We start from the raw sequence: 16,566 nt of genomic DNA, 5'->3' as shown, positions 1-16,566 counted from the left end.
ATGGTCAGTTTTCAAAGAAAGTTTTAAGAAGTATATGAAGAAACAAGAAACACAGCCCCCGTCAAACTAACTCTGAGGCCGCTCAGACGTGAGGCTGACAAAGTACAGATGAGAACGCATTTTCAGATCACATGCCCAACCAACCAAGGCTCTCCACACAGAAAAAACTCTTAAATCTCCGTAATACAGAAAGGAAGGATCCACACTGGGAAGGATCAAGGGTCATCTGGAAATTCATAACCTTAGTCACGGACCGTACAAAATTACCAGCTTAAAAATTAGCCTATTCTGGATGTACTGGATTTTGAGTCCTACCAGTGGTTGGATCAAATAATTTCACACGCTTTGTACGGCCCATGCGCCAGATACTCCCCACCTATGCTCCAGTTTAAAAGTTAAGAAACTTGAGTCCCACATGAGTACGTGGCTTTGATTCCATTCTCATTCTTGTCTACTACTTCCTGATAATGGAAAGCCTGGACAGCAGTGGCGATGGCTCATATTCTTGGGCCCTTGTCATCCATATGTCCTGGCTGTTGCAGGCATTTGGCGGATGACCCAGCAAATAGAAGATCTGTCTCTCTCATTCTGTTTTTCAAGTAAATTCAAATAAATAAACTCTGTAGGAGCCTATAGGGAATTTGAATTCCAGTTTTATTATTTTTTTTAAACCCCATTTCTCTCATCTTAAAAAGCAGGATAACAGGGCCCAGCACAGTGGCCTAGCAGCTAAAAGTCCTCACCTTGCACACGCTGGGATCTCATATGGGCACCGGTTCTAATCCCAGCAGCTCCACTTCCCATCTATCTCCCTGCTTGTGGCCTGGAAAAGCAGTTGAGGATGGCCCGAAGCTTTGGGTCCCTGCACCCATGTGAGAGACCTGGAAGAAGCTGCTGGCTCCTGGCTTCGGATCAGTGCAGCTCTGGCTGTTGCAGCTGCTTGGGGAGTGAATCATCGGACGGAAGATCTTCCTCTCTGTCTCTCTTTCTTTCTGTATATCTGACTTTCTAATAAAAATGAAATAAATCTTTAAAAACAAAAAAGCAGGATAACAAGAACCCACCTTGCAGCACTGTTAGGGGGTTTATGAGTTCCTCACTGATGAGGGCCCTTCGAAAAGTTCATGGAATGGAAAATGTAATTAAAAGATCATCTGGGTCAAAAATTGTGAAAGACGGGCCCGCCGGCGTGGCCTAGCGGCTAAAGTCCTCGCCTTGAAAGCGCCGGGATCCCATATGGGCGCCGGTTCTAATCCCGGCAGCTCCACTTCCCATTCAGCTCCCTGCTTGTGGCCTGGGAAAGCAGTTGAGGACGGCCCAAAGAACTGGGCCCTGCACCCGCGTGGGAGACTCGGAGGAGGTTCCAGGTTCCCGGCTTTGGATCGGCGCACACCGGCCCTTTGCGGTTCACTTGGGGAGTGAAACATTGGATGGAAGATCTTCCTCTCTGTCTCTCCTCCTCTCTGTATATCTGACTTTATAATAAAATAAATCTTTAAAAAAAAATTTGTGAAAGACATGCAGCTGTTCCATATTTCTTTCATGAACTTTTTGAAGACCTCCTATTAAGCACTGACTACATGATTAACAAAATATTTGACTCAAACATGTCAGCAAGTTAGTACTACAGGAGTAAGAAAGATTGGGACCCAATTGAAAAAAAGAATGCAGTAATACTGGAATTAAAACCTCTAAGTCTTCATTATCTTCATTAAACATTCATCGTCACTCCATGAGGTGATCAGCACCAAATTACCTCCTACCAGGTTCACGAAATCCCTGTGCTCCAGCAGCTGAAGAAAGGCCTGCTCTAATGCCTACACAAGAACCTGTCCTTGCGTTTAACACTAATAACGAAGTGCTCTCATCAACGTTTAAACGGCAAGTCATCACTGCGCCTCTCCCGCAGACGCCACCACGCAGCAAACGCCATTGCGCAAGTCCCCAAACGTGAGCCCGCGCTGGACCTGTGCCTCCCCGCGGTGCTGTGCGTGCCGGGTGTCACAGCTGCTCCATTCCTCCTCAGAAACACCTTCACCTCCAAGAGTGCTGCCTCCAAGACAGACACACACAGCACTCGACACCACGGCGGGGGAGATGAGGGCAGCCAGGCTTTTCCACAAAGTGGCAATTACGCCCATTCACTCCTGAACACCAATACTCTCCTCCTCATGACCCCATCCGTACCTGAAAACTCGCCTTCCTTTGGGGCCAACTCCCCAGACTACGCTGGCGCTTCACAGGACCACGCACTGGGACGCAAGATGGCGGCGGCCGCGAGAGAACGAGAACCAGGCTGTGGGCTCGCGCGAGAAGAGCGCTAGCCGCGCGCCTGCCCCCTGCTAGCCAAAGCCCCACGGTCCTTGGGTGTCACCCGCGCCCTAAGGTCAGGGAGGTCCTGCCTGGGCGGCCACCTGAAGCTCACAGCCAAGAACCCCAAAGAAAGCCGTTGGCGAGGCCTCCATGCCCTGGACCAGATATTAATGAATTGTCCCACCTCCCCAAGGCCAGGCGCTGGCCATCCTGCCGGCACGAGGTGGCACACAGGAAAAGCTCACGGGACTAACAGCAAACAGGTTCCCGGTCGTGGACGCAAAAACAGGTGCCACAGCTGGAACGGGTAAGCTTTCCCCAACGGAGTGAGCCACAGGAAGTGGAGGCGTTGGCTCCCCAACCTAGCACAGTAAATGTTCCCTTTAGATTAAAGTAAGTTAAACCATGGCTTGGGACATACCAAATCAAGCACTGGTTCCAGTCCCAGCTGATCAGCTTCCAATCCAGCTCCCTGCTAATGCTGTCTGGGAAAGCAGCAAAGGATGGCTCAAGTTCTTGGGCCTCTGCTACCCATACTAGAAACCCGGAAGAAGCTCCAGGCTCCCAGCTCTGGCCTATCCCAGCCCTCAGCTGCTGTGGACATTTGGGGAGGGAACCAGCAGATGGAAATGTGCTGTCTACATCTCAAAAAATAAGTAAAATTAATGGTGGAACTGAAAAACTTTCTGTACAGCAAAGAAAAGGAAACCACAGGAGAAAATACTTGCAGACTATATATTGAGAGATAAAGAACTCATTAAAAAAAAAAAGGCAAGTAACATGAATAGATATTTTTTTCCGGAAGATAGCATGGAGATGGCCTGTGTTTAGTCTAGCATCCTATATGGGCACCAGTTTGAGTCCTAGCTGCTCCTACATCCAATCCAGCTTCCTGCTAATATCCTGGGAAAAGCAGTGGAGTTTGGCTCCCGGCTTTAGCCTGCCAAAGTCCTGGCCATGATGGCAATCTGCAGAGTGAAGCAGTGGGTGGAAAATCTCTCCCTCTGTCTTTCTCCTCTCTCTCTCTCTCTCTCTTTTAAATAAATTTTCACCCCCTTTCAAATAAATTAATAAATCTTAAAAAAATAAATAAAATGTTCAATTTTCCTGAAATCACTCCATATCCTATTCTTTAACAGGGTAATAAACCAGTGATTGTCACCTCACACAGAACCAAAGTCCAGTTGCTCAGCAACTATCCCGGAAGTAAAGTAACCAGGAAATCGGAGGATGGACTCAAGAACACATACCCCAGTTGAGTCGGCTGCCCTTTCTCGCCTACAGTAGAGATCACTGAGGGCCCTATTACTCAGAGCCTGGCTCAGAGCCGAGCCGTACCAGCTGAAATTACTAGACCTGTAGTCTCAGGCACCACCCAAAACCTACTCAGCAGGGCCTGCCTTTCAGGTAGATCTCCAGGCATATCAAAGTTTAAAAAACACTGTTGAGGGTTCCCATTGCTACAGAAATGGGAGAAATACCACACCCGTGTTTAGTGGAAAAGTTGAAGAAATTTTCTCTGAAGAAGAAACAAGAATAGAAGGGGGTGGAACATAAAAATGCTGTATGTGATGTTAAGGCATTTCCCATTGTTATGCATCTCATTAAAAGTAATATTCAAATGCAAGCCTTAGCATTTTCAAACTTGCCATAAACACTCCTTGTTCCAGATGAATTCCAGTTGCAGGCCACACCTTCCCCTGGCAATATTTATATCTTAACCAAGTCACACCAGTCTAGCTTGTCCTCTTGACAGCTCTAGCTGTCTCCATTAAGCTGACAAGTTATTGAGTAGGGTATTTGTGAAGGAATAAACAAACTAGGAGTGTGGTGGCACCACAAGAAGCGACTCTGCTGGCCCAGTGCGGTAGCCTAGTGGCTTTAGTGGTCCTCGCCTAGTGATCCTCGCCTTGCATGGACCTGGATCTGTGGGTGTCAACTCGTATCCTGGCTTCTCCACTTCCCTTCCAGTTCCCTGACTGTGGCCTGGGTAAGCAGTGTAGGGTGGCCCAAAGCCTGGGAACTGCACCCACGTGGGAGACCCAGAAGAAGCTCTAGCTCCTGGCATCAGTTTGGCTCAGCTCGTGGCAGCCATCTGGGGAGTAAACCAACGGATGAAAGATCTTTTTCTCTGTCTCTCCTTCTCTCTGCCTTTCCAATAAAAATAATAAATCTTAAAAAAAAAAAAAAGAGGAAAAAGGAAGAAAAAGAAGAAGGCACCCTGCTTCCAAGTGGCCCCAGCCTGGGAGAGCTCTCCAGTGCTTGCAGTAGCCCCAGCATGCATTATGGGGCTCATGAGTAATGCAGCTGTGGGTCTGCTCACTCTCATTAGAGCAAGAATAAAATCACTGCCCTTCACAGCTTGTCTTCATTCATTCTGAATTAAGCTGGCACAAAGACGACACAACCAGACTGCTCCCAAATTCAACAGACTTTCTTTTCAGTACAGCTACACCATAGCACTCTCTAAGAACTAAAAATCACACCAGGAGTTTACAAGCATGTCCCCCATAATGGTGCTGTACAATGCACAGTGCCCATCTAAACAATGCAAAGGGTGAGCGAGTAGGAGGGACAGTGTCATAAAACACAAGAGATTTGAGCAAGGTCATACCATAATAAAGCGCAGAATAAGACTGTATATATCCCAGGGTACCCTTGTATTAACAACACACATTATAGTGTGGGATAGGAGGAAGGGAAAAAGACCAATAGAAAATCTTCATCAGTTAGGAACTGCATGCAGGAAGCAGCTATAGAGGCCTACTATAAAAGTGACTTAAAGAAGGTTAATTTATTATATTTATTTGTCTCAAAGAAAGAGCTTGGTAATCAAAACTCATTTTGTGACCCTGCAATCATCCGAGACCGAGGTCCCATCTATGTTTGTCTGCTCCACCATTCTTCAATGCCTGGCTTCCATGCTCAGAGTAACCTCATGGCCCAGGATGGCTCCTGACAGCTACACATCCTTGTCCCCGAAGGACCAGGGAAGGAAACGGTAAAGAAAAGGGGGATGTTGAACAGATGAGTCCACTCCCTTTAAAGAACATTCCAGGAAGCCCCACTCAGCAACTCTGACCTGAAGCTCAATAAGCAGGCTGGAAGAAAGTTTGAACGGCCAGCACATCACCATACCCAAAACTGTAAGGAATTCCACTTACCCAGGAAGCAGCAACTAGGAGTCTGCGCCACGAAGCCTGTGCTCCACTCACCAACTTTGTGAGCTGGTGTAGACTTTACCCTCTCAAGGCCTTATTTCCTTCATTCTATAGTCACACCTACATCATAGCATTAGCCACCAGACTAAACCAGAAAGATATGTGTATTACCTAGCACCCAGTGAGCAATAAATATTAATCCATTATGATGTGACTATCCTAGTCCAGTGCTTTTCCAGATTCTTCTCCTGCCTGCTCTAATTTCTACTCCATCTCCAAAGTTGGAAAGGAATTTCTGTTAGATCATTTGTACCTGCTGATACTCTGCTGTGAGTCTTGGTCATAGGTCACTTCAATTAAACACTTGGTTGTGCCTTTTGTTTACAATTCGAAATGAAATTATCCTCTGGACAGTGGCACAAGGTGATATTCCAGAGGAATCACACGTACATTAACCAACATGCAGGAACAAAGGACAATTCCAATGTAGAACCTTTAACACTGAAAGGAACTAAGAGAGGGAATTACAAAACATGAGTTTTCCATGTAAAAGAATTCCCCCCAAAATTTTAAGTCCTCCACCTTAAAAAAATGTTTGTATAAATATATATTTACATATGTTTATATGAAATTTATAGTATATAACAAATACATAATAGTCTAGAATTGACCCTATTTGGAATTCCTGCATCCTATAATGACAGAGTACCTGGATTTGAGCCTCAGTTCTGCTCCCGATATAACCTACCTGCTAATGCACAGCTTAGGAGACAGCAGGTGCTGCTCAAGAAATTGGGTCCCTGTCACTCATGTGAAGATCTGGATTCAGTTTCCAGCTCCAGATTTCAGCCACCAGTCCAGGCATTTGGGGAGTCAACCAGCAGGTGGAAACAACCTTTCTCCCTCCCACTCTTTCTTTTCCTCCCCACTTCAGGAGAGGCAGGGTCATGCCTTTTGTGCCACTGACTTCTCCCTTGCTAATGGAGCAATTCAGAAGGAAGCCAGGAGAAAGACCTAATTTAGCACGTTCAATAAACAAACTTACATAAACAAAATGAGAAGTGAGTTTTCTTCTTCTATCCTAGAATCATAAAAGATGAAGTTGGAAGCCTCACTCCCTCAATTAATAAAGCAAAGACTTAGGCCCAGAAAGATGTTGTAAAACTACTGCAGGCTACAAAGCTAATGAAGCTAGAGAAAGAGGATTACAGCCAAGTATTCAGCGGATTAGCCTGTAAGCACCATTGCAGGCAAAGCTGAACATATCTGAGGAAAAACGGACTGAATCCATTGCTTACAGATTGTAACACTGCAATGAAGTTGTTGAAGTGCTAGATGAACTATGTCCAAGGGAGGTAAAACAGAACGAATGGGGTGGTCAGAAGGTTCTAACCATCAGCTTAATCTTCTAGACACTGACATCACTTGGAATATCACTGCTTATATCACAAAAATGAGCTTTTCATTTGTGATGATAAAGAAAAGCTCAGGAACTGGCATGTGGCCAGTTAAGCCACTGCTGGCTTCCCATATGGAATGGGAGGCCTGGTTGCTCCTCTTCCCATCCGGCTCCCTGCTGATACACCTGGGAAGGCAGCGGAAGATGGATGTAAGTACTTGGTCCCTTGTGCCAATGTGGAAGAACCAAAAAGAAGCTCCAGGTTCCTGAATTCAGCCTCATCATGGAGTACATCAGCAGATGGAAGAATCTCTCATTGCCTCTCCCTCCATCTCACTCTGTAACTTTGCCTTTCAAATAAATTGGGGGGAAAAATCCTTTTAAAAACTCAATTGAAAAGAAAACTGCATTTGTAAACGAAGAACTGGTCTCAGTCTTTGGGGATCTTATGAGAATAAGACAGTTATAAGAGATTCATGAACCCCAAAGCAAAACAGCTACATTTGATTACTGAATGATGACACTCCAGATTGACCTTTTTCCTCTGCCACCATGAAATCTATAAGCATTCCCAAATGAAGGAAAGTGTAGATTCAACTAATTGTCAGACCCAGTGATAACCACATAGGTATTCCCTCTGTGTGCTTGGCCATGTTCTCAGAACACTTACAAATACACATAAATTAATGTAATCCTCAAGTGCTATAGCACAGGTTTTTATTATTATTTCCATTGTCTAAGTGAAGAATGGAAGCAGAGAGTTTAGGTACCTTGTGCAAGACTGGGGAGTTGGCAATTGCTGAGCCCAGAAATGAACCAAGAGTCTGGCTATCTTGTGTTGTCCTCTGTTTGACAGTCACCATGGATTACTTCGCATTCCCAGTTCTCTGATTGCAAAGCACATTCTTGTACATCAGGCAGCCAACGTTACAACTCTCTCTCTAGTTACAGCATTTGCTGCATTCATTACATTGGTAAGGTCAACCAGACAGGTCCACTTCAAGAATTTGGTGAGTACAGGATTTTTAAACAACATATAAATATATCCACAGTTTCCATGGGACTTAAAATAACTTTCTCCAAATAAATCAGATAATGTTAGAATCCTAAAAACAGAAAAACTGTAAGCCCAGAAAAATTAATGGAGTTCTCTAAACTATCCAGCTTACTGGAACAACCACACTCTGACGAATAGGACCTAACAGGCTATGTGTATCAGCCAAAGAAACTAGTGTCTGATTTGTGACACACAACAGATATCACTGAGTTGCAGTTATCTTTAGCTTTGTAATTCTAGATGAAATTTTTCTAACATTTCTCAGTTTATACATCTTTAAAATGGGAACAGTAGGGAGCCCAGTGCTGTGGTGTAAAAGGTAAAGCCAATGCCTACAGCCCCCATCTCATATGGGTGCACCCCTTCCCATCCAGTTTCCTGCTGACAGCCTGGAAAGGCAACAGAGGACAGTGCAAGTACACTGTCCCCTGTACCCATGCAGGAGACTCAGAGGAAGCTCCCAGCTCCTGGCTCCTGGCTTCAGCCATTGCAGCCATCTGGAAAGTGAACCAATGGATAGAAAATGGGTCTATCTCTGTCTCTAACCAAAGAATAGAAAACGTGTCTCTCTCTCCTTGCCTCTTTCTCTAACTCTCAATCTTTTAAAAATAAATAAAATAGAAATCGTAAGGGTTGCCCTGTTCCTTCTCAGGTTGTTGTAAAAGTCAAACTACATGGGGTTGTAAAATCCTTGCTAAGGAGAAAACTACCAGATAAATGTGTCTGAAGCTAGAGAAAGAGGCTTACAGCCAAAGTATTCAGCATAGCCGCCACTATGTGGGTATAAACTCTGCAGCATCAACATTACTTGACCTTCACAGTGTGCTGGCCTAGAAGAACATGGACTTCACTTTGAAAAAAACCTGTATTGAAATCTTTATTCTCCCATTTACTAGCCAAGGGACCTTTTGCGAGTTGCTTAAATATTTCTGAGCCTTGGCTTCTCCAATTATAGAACATACAGTATATTTCATGTATATGTTACATAATTTGTATACATATATTGAAATGTATATTATAGAATATAAATTTTACTTACAAAAATTAAGAATTTTTAAAAATTTATTTTTATTAGAAAGGCAGAATTTATACAGAAAGGGAGAGAGAGAGAAAAAAGATCATACGTTCACTGGTTTACTCCCCAAGTGGCCACAATGACCAAAGCTGAGCCGATTTGAAGCCAAGAACCAGGAGCTTCTTCTGGGTCTCCCACATGGATGCAGGGTTCCATGGCTTTGGGCTGTCCTCGACTGCTTTCCCAGGCCACAAGCAGGGAGCTGGATGGGAACTGGAACAGCCGGGACACAAACTGGTGCTCATATGGGATCCAAGTGCTTGTAGCAGAGGGTTAGCCAATTGAGCCACTGTGCCAGCCCCCAAAATTAAGAATTTATAAATAAACCTATTTCTATAAAAACATACACTTAAAATACCTCCTTAGAAGCAGCTGAGGTGTGTGAAGCACCTGTGACACAGCACACACCGTGACTGTCATTCTGAGCCCTCACACTATTATTTTACTCAAAGCACAAAAGCCTTCAGTCATAGATGCTTTCTCATCAGCATCCCAAAACACCCACAGCAAGCTAAAAATATCCCCCAAGTGCACTGAATATACCTACCCACCGAATTCCCAGCCTAGCAACATGGTACATTGGGGAGGTCCGCTGTGTCACCTCATCATCACAGGGCTTACTGGAGTCAATGGAGAGGACTCTACCACATAGCACTAACATGGAAAAGTCAAATTTCAAAAAACAGTCTCTATGCAACATCTATTGTCATGCCACTTTAAAGTAGAAAAAGCATTAAGTCAAACCGCTGTCAAGTCAGGGACCATCTTTGTAGCAATTCTTTGTGGGTTTACCATAAACACATCAAAATACTGACAGAGTGCATTTATTTCCTATTTTATTAAGCCCTATTGCATGCCTGCCACTCTTTCAGGTGTTCACATTTTAGGAGCAAGCATCTTACATGCTTGCCCTTTGGAGGAGTAGTATGAGTCTGCTACAGTTTTGAGTCTAAGGAAAGTTATGACAGGTCTCCACAAAGAATGCTGCAGGGGCAGGTGCTTGGGTGGGATGCCCACATCCCATATTACGATGTCCAGGTTTAAGTTCCAATTCCACCAGCCAATTCAGCTTCCAGCTACTGGACACCTTGGGAAGCAGCAGCTGAATAGCCTAAGTGCCTAAGTACTTGGGTTCAGGATCCCAGCTTTGACCTGCCCCTGCCCCTGACTGTTGGCAGGCCTGTGGGGAACTCTCTCCCTTACTCTGCTTTTCCAACAAATACAAATAATTTTTTTTTTTTTTTTTTTTAGAGAAGATCAACTACAAATCTTTTAGGAGTCAGGAAAGAAAAGTGATTTTTTTTTTTTTATGACTTTAGGTTAGGGATAGCGTCCTTAATCAAGGGAGAAGGGGGAGATAATTCATAAAGGAAAAGATTCACAAATCCATCTAAGAAAACAAAGAATTGCCACATCAAAATAAACCATACATAAAATTAAACAGGCCACAGGATGGAAAATGGTATTTGCTAGACATAACTAACAAAAGTTGAGACTCCAGGGAGCCAGTGTTTACCCTACGGATAAAGATTGCCAAGTCCCACATGGGAGTGCTTGAGTTTAGTTCCCAGCTGTGGCTCCTGCTGCAGCTCCCTGCCAATGCAGACCCTGGGAGGCAGCAATGATGGCTGAAGTAACTGGGTTTCTGACACCCACTCAGATGAATGATCTGGACCGAGTTTCTGGTCTTGGTTTTAGTTTAGCCTCCAAATCTGAGTGCTGCAGGCATTTAAGGAACGAACCAAAAAATGGGGGCTCTCTCTGTCTCTCTGCTTGTCAAATTAAGTATTTAAATAATAGACATAAGACATATTTATGCAACAAAAACAAATTACAGCTACATGTAACAATACAAACAGCCTTGAGTGAAAAAAAATCATGACACTCAGTGAGAAGCTGTGAATTTTGCACAAACATCAGTAGCCTTTATCCCCTCTTCCCCCACTCCAAGGTCACTCGCAAACTGTCCTTCCACTAGGGTGACGAACCATTCTTACTATGGAAAATTTTCAGTTTTAAAAGCTAGGGCAATCCTGGGAACACCCAAGGGCTGTTCACCCCATCTTCTGCCTATTGTCGCCTGCCTGCCCCTTCTTGTGTCCCTGGCTAGCAGTAACGAACACACTGGCACCAACACACCAAACTTACACAGAAATGAAGAATATTCAATTAATGATACAAAAAAGAAAAGCAACCACAAAGGATGAAGCTGATTTTAAATGCTGGGCTGTGTCAATCAGCCATGACAGCCTTTAAAGCTACGGAAGACACCCAGAATGGACACTAAGTTAACGAGGATCTCCATGTTTATCTCATGGTTTCTCATAGACCTTTTCAAAAGGACAAATGAACCAAAAGAACTCTTAGAATTTAAGCCTCAGTGCGCCAGGTATGATGTCTCTCTTAACTACAGGCAATTTGCAAAAGTAGCACCCTTTTGGACCAGTAGCATCTGTGTCACTTGCGAACATATTCAAAATGAACATTCTCAGGCCCCCACCCCCTCCAATTGAATGAGAGATGCTGGGGAGAGGGGCCCAACAGTCCACCTCCGGACAAACACTTCGGGTGATTTCGCTACACAAACCAAGTTGGAGCACTGCTGAGGTAGTGTACTCACTCTCCCCAAGAAGTCAGATGTTGAGTCTAGATTTTATATTACCACCTTATAGCAAGCAGATCAGGCCGTTAGGATCTTGGCTGTCACCACCAACAGTAAATATTTCACATTAGAGAATCGTAACACCTTAGCATCAGTACATGACACTCAAACAATGAAAAATTCTGTTCCCCAGGTGTCGTTCCTATGTCAGAACTTAATCTCACGGATCATGAATTCCTACACAATTAATTTTTACTAAGGAGCAGGCATTCAGCATAGCAGTTGACACTTGCAGCCTACGTCACAGGGGGTGGCCTGGGTTCAATTACCAGTTCCAATTCCCTGCAAATGCAGTCCTACAAAGGCAGTGGTGATGGCTCAAATAACAGGGTCCCTACCTCCCACATGGTAGAACTGGATTGTATTCCTGGCTCCCCAATGTTATAGGCTTCTGGGGAATGAACCAGCAGTTGGGAATTCTCTCTCCCTCCCTCTCATTCTCAAGTAAGTAAACAAAACAGAGCCAGCCTTCATTGCACTCAGCATTTGCTTGCTCCAACAATTCTGCAAAATGTCAACTGGACTTTTCATTTATTTTAGCATCTGGTTGAAACCAAGGGGTTACTGTTAAGGCACAACGGGTTAAACTGCTGCTTAATATGCCTGCATCCCACATCAGAGTGTGAAATTGAGTGCCAGTTACTGTTGCTTCATACACGTCCCATCCAGCTTCCTGCTTATGAATCCTTGGAAGGCAGCAGATGATGGCTCAAGGGCTTGGACCTTGCCACCAATGTGAGAGACTCGGATAAAGTGCTGAGCTCCTGGCTTTGGCCTGGTGCATTCCCAGCTTTTGCGGGCATTTGAGGAGTGAAACAGAGGATGGAAGAGTCTCTTTTTATCTCTCTCCCCCTCCATCCCTCCCTGCATGTGTCACTCAACTTCCTAGTAGACAAAAAACAGGTGAATGTTGAAAAAAAAAATTAAAAGTAGCATCATCTCAGAAGCACATTGATTTCCTAAGGATGTCCTCCCAGGACTGTCCTCATATGCCTGGATTACCAGGCTTCTGAATGATAAGAACTCATTCATAATTGCAAGTCATGACCTGCTTGCTTCTGGACTGATAAAAAGAGCAGTCAGCTTGAACAAACACAAATCACAGCACCAAAGAACACACACCGCAGGAAGGAGGACCCTACTGACACGAAGCTGCAGAACAGGTAAGACTCTCACTATTGTATACTGAAGTACAATAGTAAGACTATATCCAAAAAAAATGAATTCATCACAAAAGTAAATAAAGAAATAAAGATCACCTCCAGGGACGGGAGGAAAGCTATGTCTGGGAGCACAGGGAAGTCTGCTTTGGGTATGAGCTTTGAAAGTTCATTTTCTATCATGTACAAGTGCTACATACTCATCTATATATGTTTAGCAAAAAAAACAAATAGAGGCACTCACATAGCCACACCTACATTTAGCAGGAAGAAAAGAAAGAGTTCATGGAGTTCCTCAAGTTGACCATAAACTCCAAGTTTATGGTCTCTAGTTAGGTGAGATCAAAGAAAAGGAAAAATCTTTATCTAGAGGAGAGGCAAGAGGGGCAACACTGGGAACAGGAAGACTCAAAGGAAAGACTCAAAGGAAACCCGAAGCTCCTGGATTGGCTCACCCCCTCACTTAGGAGAGCAACAGGCAGTGCAGATATAACCAACAAATGCCCAAGCTTGGTAAGGAATGCAGTGGTGTCTGAAACACATGCGGAGCCAGGAGGGAAAACAGAAGCACGGCTTGTCATGTAAACTATTCCATAATTTATTCCCAAAATAAAAGCCCAAACTGCAAGTCCCACCCCATGCTACTACAGTCCCTTCACCCTTTCCAGAAAAAAGGCACATGAATGGCCAACTGAACACTGATTTCTGAGTGCAAGAAGTATATACTATGTCTTGGCTCAGCAAAAAATTATCACAGAGTTTGGAAATTCAGCCTTGTGAAATTATGGAATTTTTTTTTTTTTTAAGACAAGTGACTAATATAACCCTTCCACCAGCCTTGGACTAAATACACATATTGCAACTAAATGATACACATTCAACTGGGGTCAAACTGGGTCATAAGTAGTCTGAACTCTACAACTGCCCTTTAAAGTATGGAGTTAAGTTTATTGCTGAAGGGTAGTTACAGGAGCCCAAACGAGCCTCAACTGTTTCAATCAGTGATTAGAGAGAGGTTCATCTTCCTAATGTGTGTTCATTGTGTTCTTGCAAGAAATATTTACTGATACCAGTAATTACTCATTATTTCACAAGGTCTGGGTTTATATTCAACACAACTATCAATTACTTTTAAAACAATTGGTGTTTATGTAGGTTGTCAAACACCTTATCTTGATGAAAAGTCCTGGTAATGGACATGAGGAATTTTCTTTAAGGTTCCAAGACTGCCAACAGGCTATTTCTTCACGGTTCCTGCCCTCCAGTGGTTCCTCCACAAAATCCATTACCTCCTCCAAGTTTTCAGCTTTCTTAGAGGCTAACTGGAGGAGGGAGAATTCACCATCTCCCACTCTCTGACCTTCCGTTTCCATTGGGATCGTTCTCACTTCCTCTCCCTCTTGTTGCCCCTATCCAGGTTTGTTTTTCCCTCTTGTTTTCAGATAACTGGGCTCATCCAGTTGGAACCAAAGGCCCAAGAATGTTTTCTCCATTGTATGATTAAAAAAGGAAGAAGGAAAGCTTGGAGCTACACTTTTCCACACATGCGCCCCTCTATTATATCCGTGCTGCTCGCGTGCCTGTGCACACCAAACCACACAAGGTCATGAAAGTAATTGCAGGCCAAGAAATGATTCTTAGCCTCACTGCCTTTGGATATGCTATTATTTGGGACTTTAATTTCATGGGGTTTGGAGGAAGCAGGTGTGCTCCAAAAACAACTCCAATGCAAGTCATAAGGAAAAAAAAAAATCTGGGGAGCTCCGGCAGTGGGCGTGGGGGGGAGGATAATCCCAGGTCCGAAGTCCACCGGTGGCCTACCGCCAGCCTTGACTCAGTGTGAGCACGTGGCCGACCTGACGGCAGCCAGGGCAGGCAAACCCAACGGGAGAAAGGGGAGGGAGGTGTCGCGGTGTATGGAGGCTGCCAGACCCTGGAAGCTCCCTACTGGTCTCTGACTCATCCAAAGATAAGCGATTGCCCAAGCCACTAATTCCAAGCCAGAAGCTACCTCCTGGTTTGAGTTTTGCACGCCCATTTGGGAGTCTCAGTTCTCCCTGGCCACTGGCAGGTAGAGAACGCCTTTTGAATTTCCTCGGGCTCGACCCGAAAGTGAGAATGAGGATGCAAAGGCTTGCTCTCTCTTTCCTCTCTGGCTTTCTGCCTCCAGAGTTAAAGGTGCCGGTCCCATCCCGACCGGCGAAGGAGCAGTCGCCGCCCTGGCAGGACCTGGGCGGCCCCGGAGCGCCCAGCTCTCTCGGTCTACCGGTGCCCGCCTCCCAGCCCACTCGCGCCCGCGCCGCCGCGCCCCCTCACCTGCGGCCGAGTGGCCCGAGAGCGCACGGCCCCGGGCGCGGCGCGGGCCCCCAAGCTCGCGGCGCTCGCGCAGCTCTTCCTCGTCGTCCTCCCGCCGCCGGCCCTCAGCCATGAGCGAGGCTCGGAGGCGCAGCCGGGGACGGCGGGCCCGGGCGCCCCCCAGTCGGCGGGTCCCGGGTGCCACACGCCAGCACCTTCGGGACAGGGAAGCCGGGCTCCGGAGAGACGGCGGCGGCTGCAGAAACGGTCCCCTGGGTGAACTCCACCTGCAGCGGCAGAGAGCTTCCTTTCCTCCGCCTCCTCACGGCGCACCGGCGGCCTCTCTCGCCCTAGGCTTTCTCTCTCTCCTACTCTCTTCTTCCCGGTCCCCGCCCCGCCGCGCCGCGGTCCAGCCCGGGACTGGGCGGGTTCGAGCCGGGCCTCCCCTCCTCGGGGAGGGGTCACCGGCCCCGGAGGCCGTCCCACCGCCGCGCACGCTCGACCCAAACAAACGTGCACAAAATAAATAAACGGAATGGGAAGGGGGAGAAAGAGGAGGTGGCCTGTCCGCTTCCTGCCCTTGCCCGATATTCTGGTGTCAACAGGAAACGCATTTGCTTTGACATATGAACAAAAGGAGGAGGAACCTGTTCGGAGCGGGACTTGGGGAGATGGCACCGCCGGGAGCTGTTGAATTCGGGACAAACTTGCCGTGGATTTGGATGGAGCTACTGTTTGGCATGCTTTGTTCTTTCCCTCTCTTTTCACCCTGTACAAATCTAGCCTCTCTGGAAAACTCAGGGAGTGCAAGTGCTCTGTACTGTAAGTGCACACATTTCGTCTGACATGTGTCAAAACCCAGAGATTGTGACACCAACAGTAAACTTTGGATGAAAATGATGTATCCCCATAAGTGCATCAATTGTGGCAAAATTACCACTCTGAGTGCCAGAGGTGACAGCTATGGGAGAAGCTGTGCATGTATAGGGGGTGGGAGAATATGGGCATGCTCTGTCTTCACCTCAGTTTGGCTACGAACATAAGACTGCGATGATCTTGAGCATGCTCATGACAATAAGTCTGGCATGTTCAGGGCGGGGATTTAGCCTACTGGTTAAGTCACCTGCATCCTATATCAGGTGGACCTGGATTCACTTACCACCTCTGACTCTTGATTGTAGTCACTTTTGTCAATGCAAGCCTTGTGGGGCGGGGGGAACAGGTGCTTCTCAAGTAGTTGGGGGTCCCTACCATGCAGGTAGATATGAATTGAATTTTTACCTCCTGGCTCAGTCTTTGTTGTTTTGAACATCTGGAGAGTAAACTAGTGAGTGGGAGCTCTCTGTTCCCCAAATTAATTTTTTAATTTTTCTAAAGTATTGTTTTATTTATTTGAAAGGCGGAGTTACAAAGAGGGAGAGACACAGAACGATCTTCCATCCAC

At 45.7% G+C, this 16,566-nt stretch overlaps 1 protein-coding gene across 9 annotated transcripts in view; it reads right to left on the bottom strand.

Annotated features, from left to right (window-relative positions):
* Positions 1–15,616, bottom strand: part of SH3D19 (SH3 domain containing 19) — a 218,617-nt gene extending 203,001 nt beyond the window's left edge. For 2 of the 9 annotated variants that reach the window (XM_058666770.1, XM_058666775.1), the window contains exon 1: positions 15,144–15,196. Coding sequence is in view for 4 of the 9 variants with exons in the window: in XM_058666778.1 (XP_058522761.1) it covers positions 1,764–1,890 (127 nt within the window). In the remaining 5 variants the exon portion in view is untranslated. Of the gene's footprint in view, positions 1–1,756; positions 1,928–2,187; positions 2,299–15,143 lie in introns of those variants that run through there. The other 7 variants (XM_058666768.1, XM_058666771.1, XM_058666778.1 and 4 more) reach the window with 7 other exon arrangements.
* Between the last annotated feature and the right edge of the window lie 950 nt (positions 15,617–16,566).

The sequence above is a fragment of the Ochotona princeps genome, chromosome 7 (assembly GCF_030435755.1).
Source record: "Ochotona princeps isolate mOchPri1 chromosome 7, mOchPri1.hap1, whole genome shotgun sequence".
Classification (NCBI taxonomy): Eukaryota; Metazoa; Chordata; class Mammalia; order Lagomorpha; family Ochotonidae; genus Ochotona; species Ochotona princeps.
This window is presented reverse-complemented; position numbering and strand designations above follow the sequence as displayed.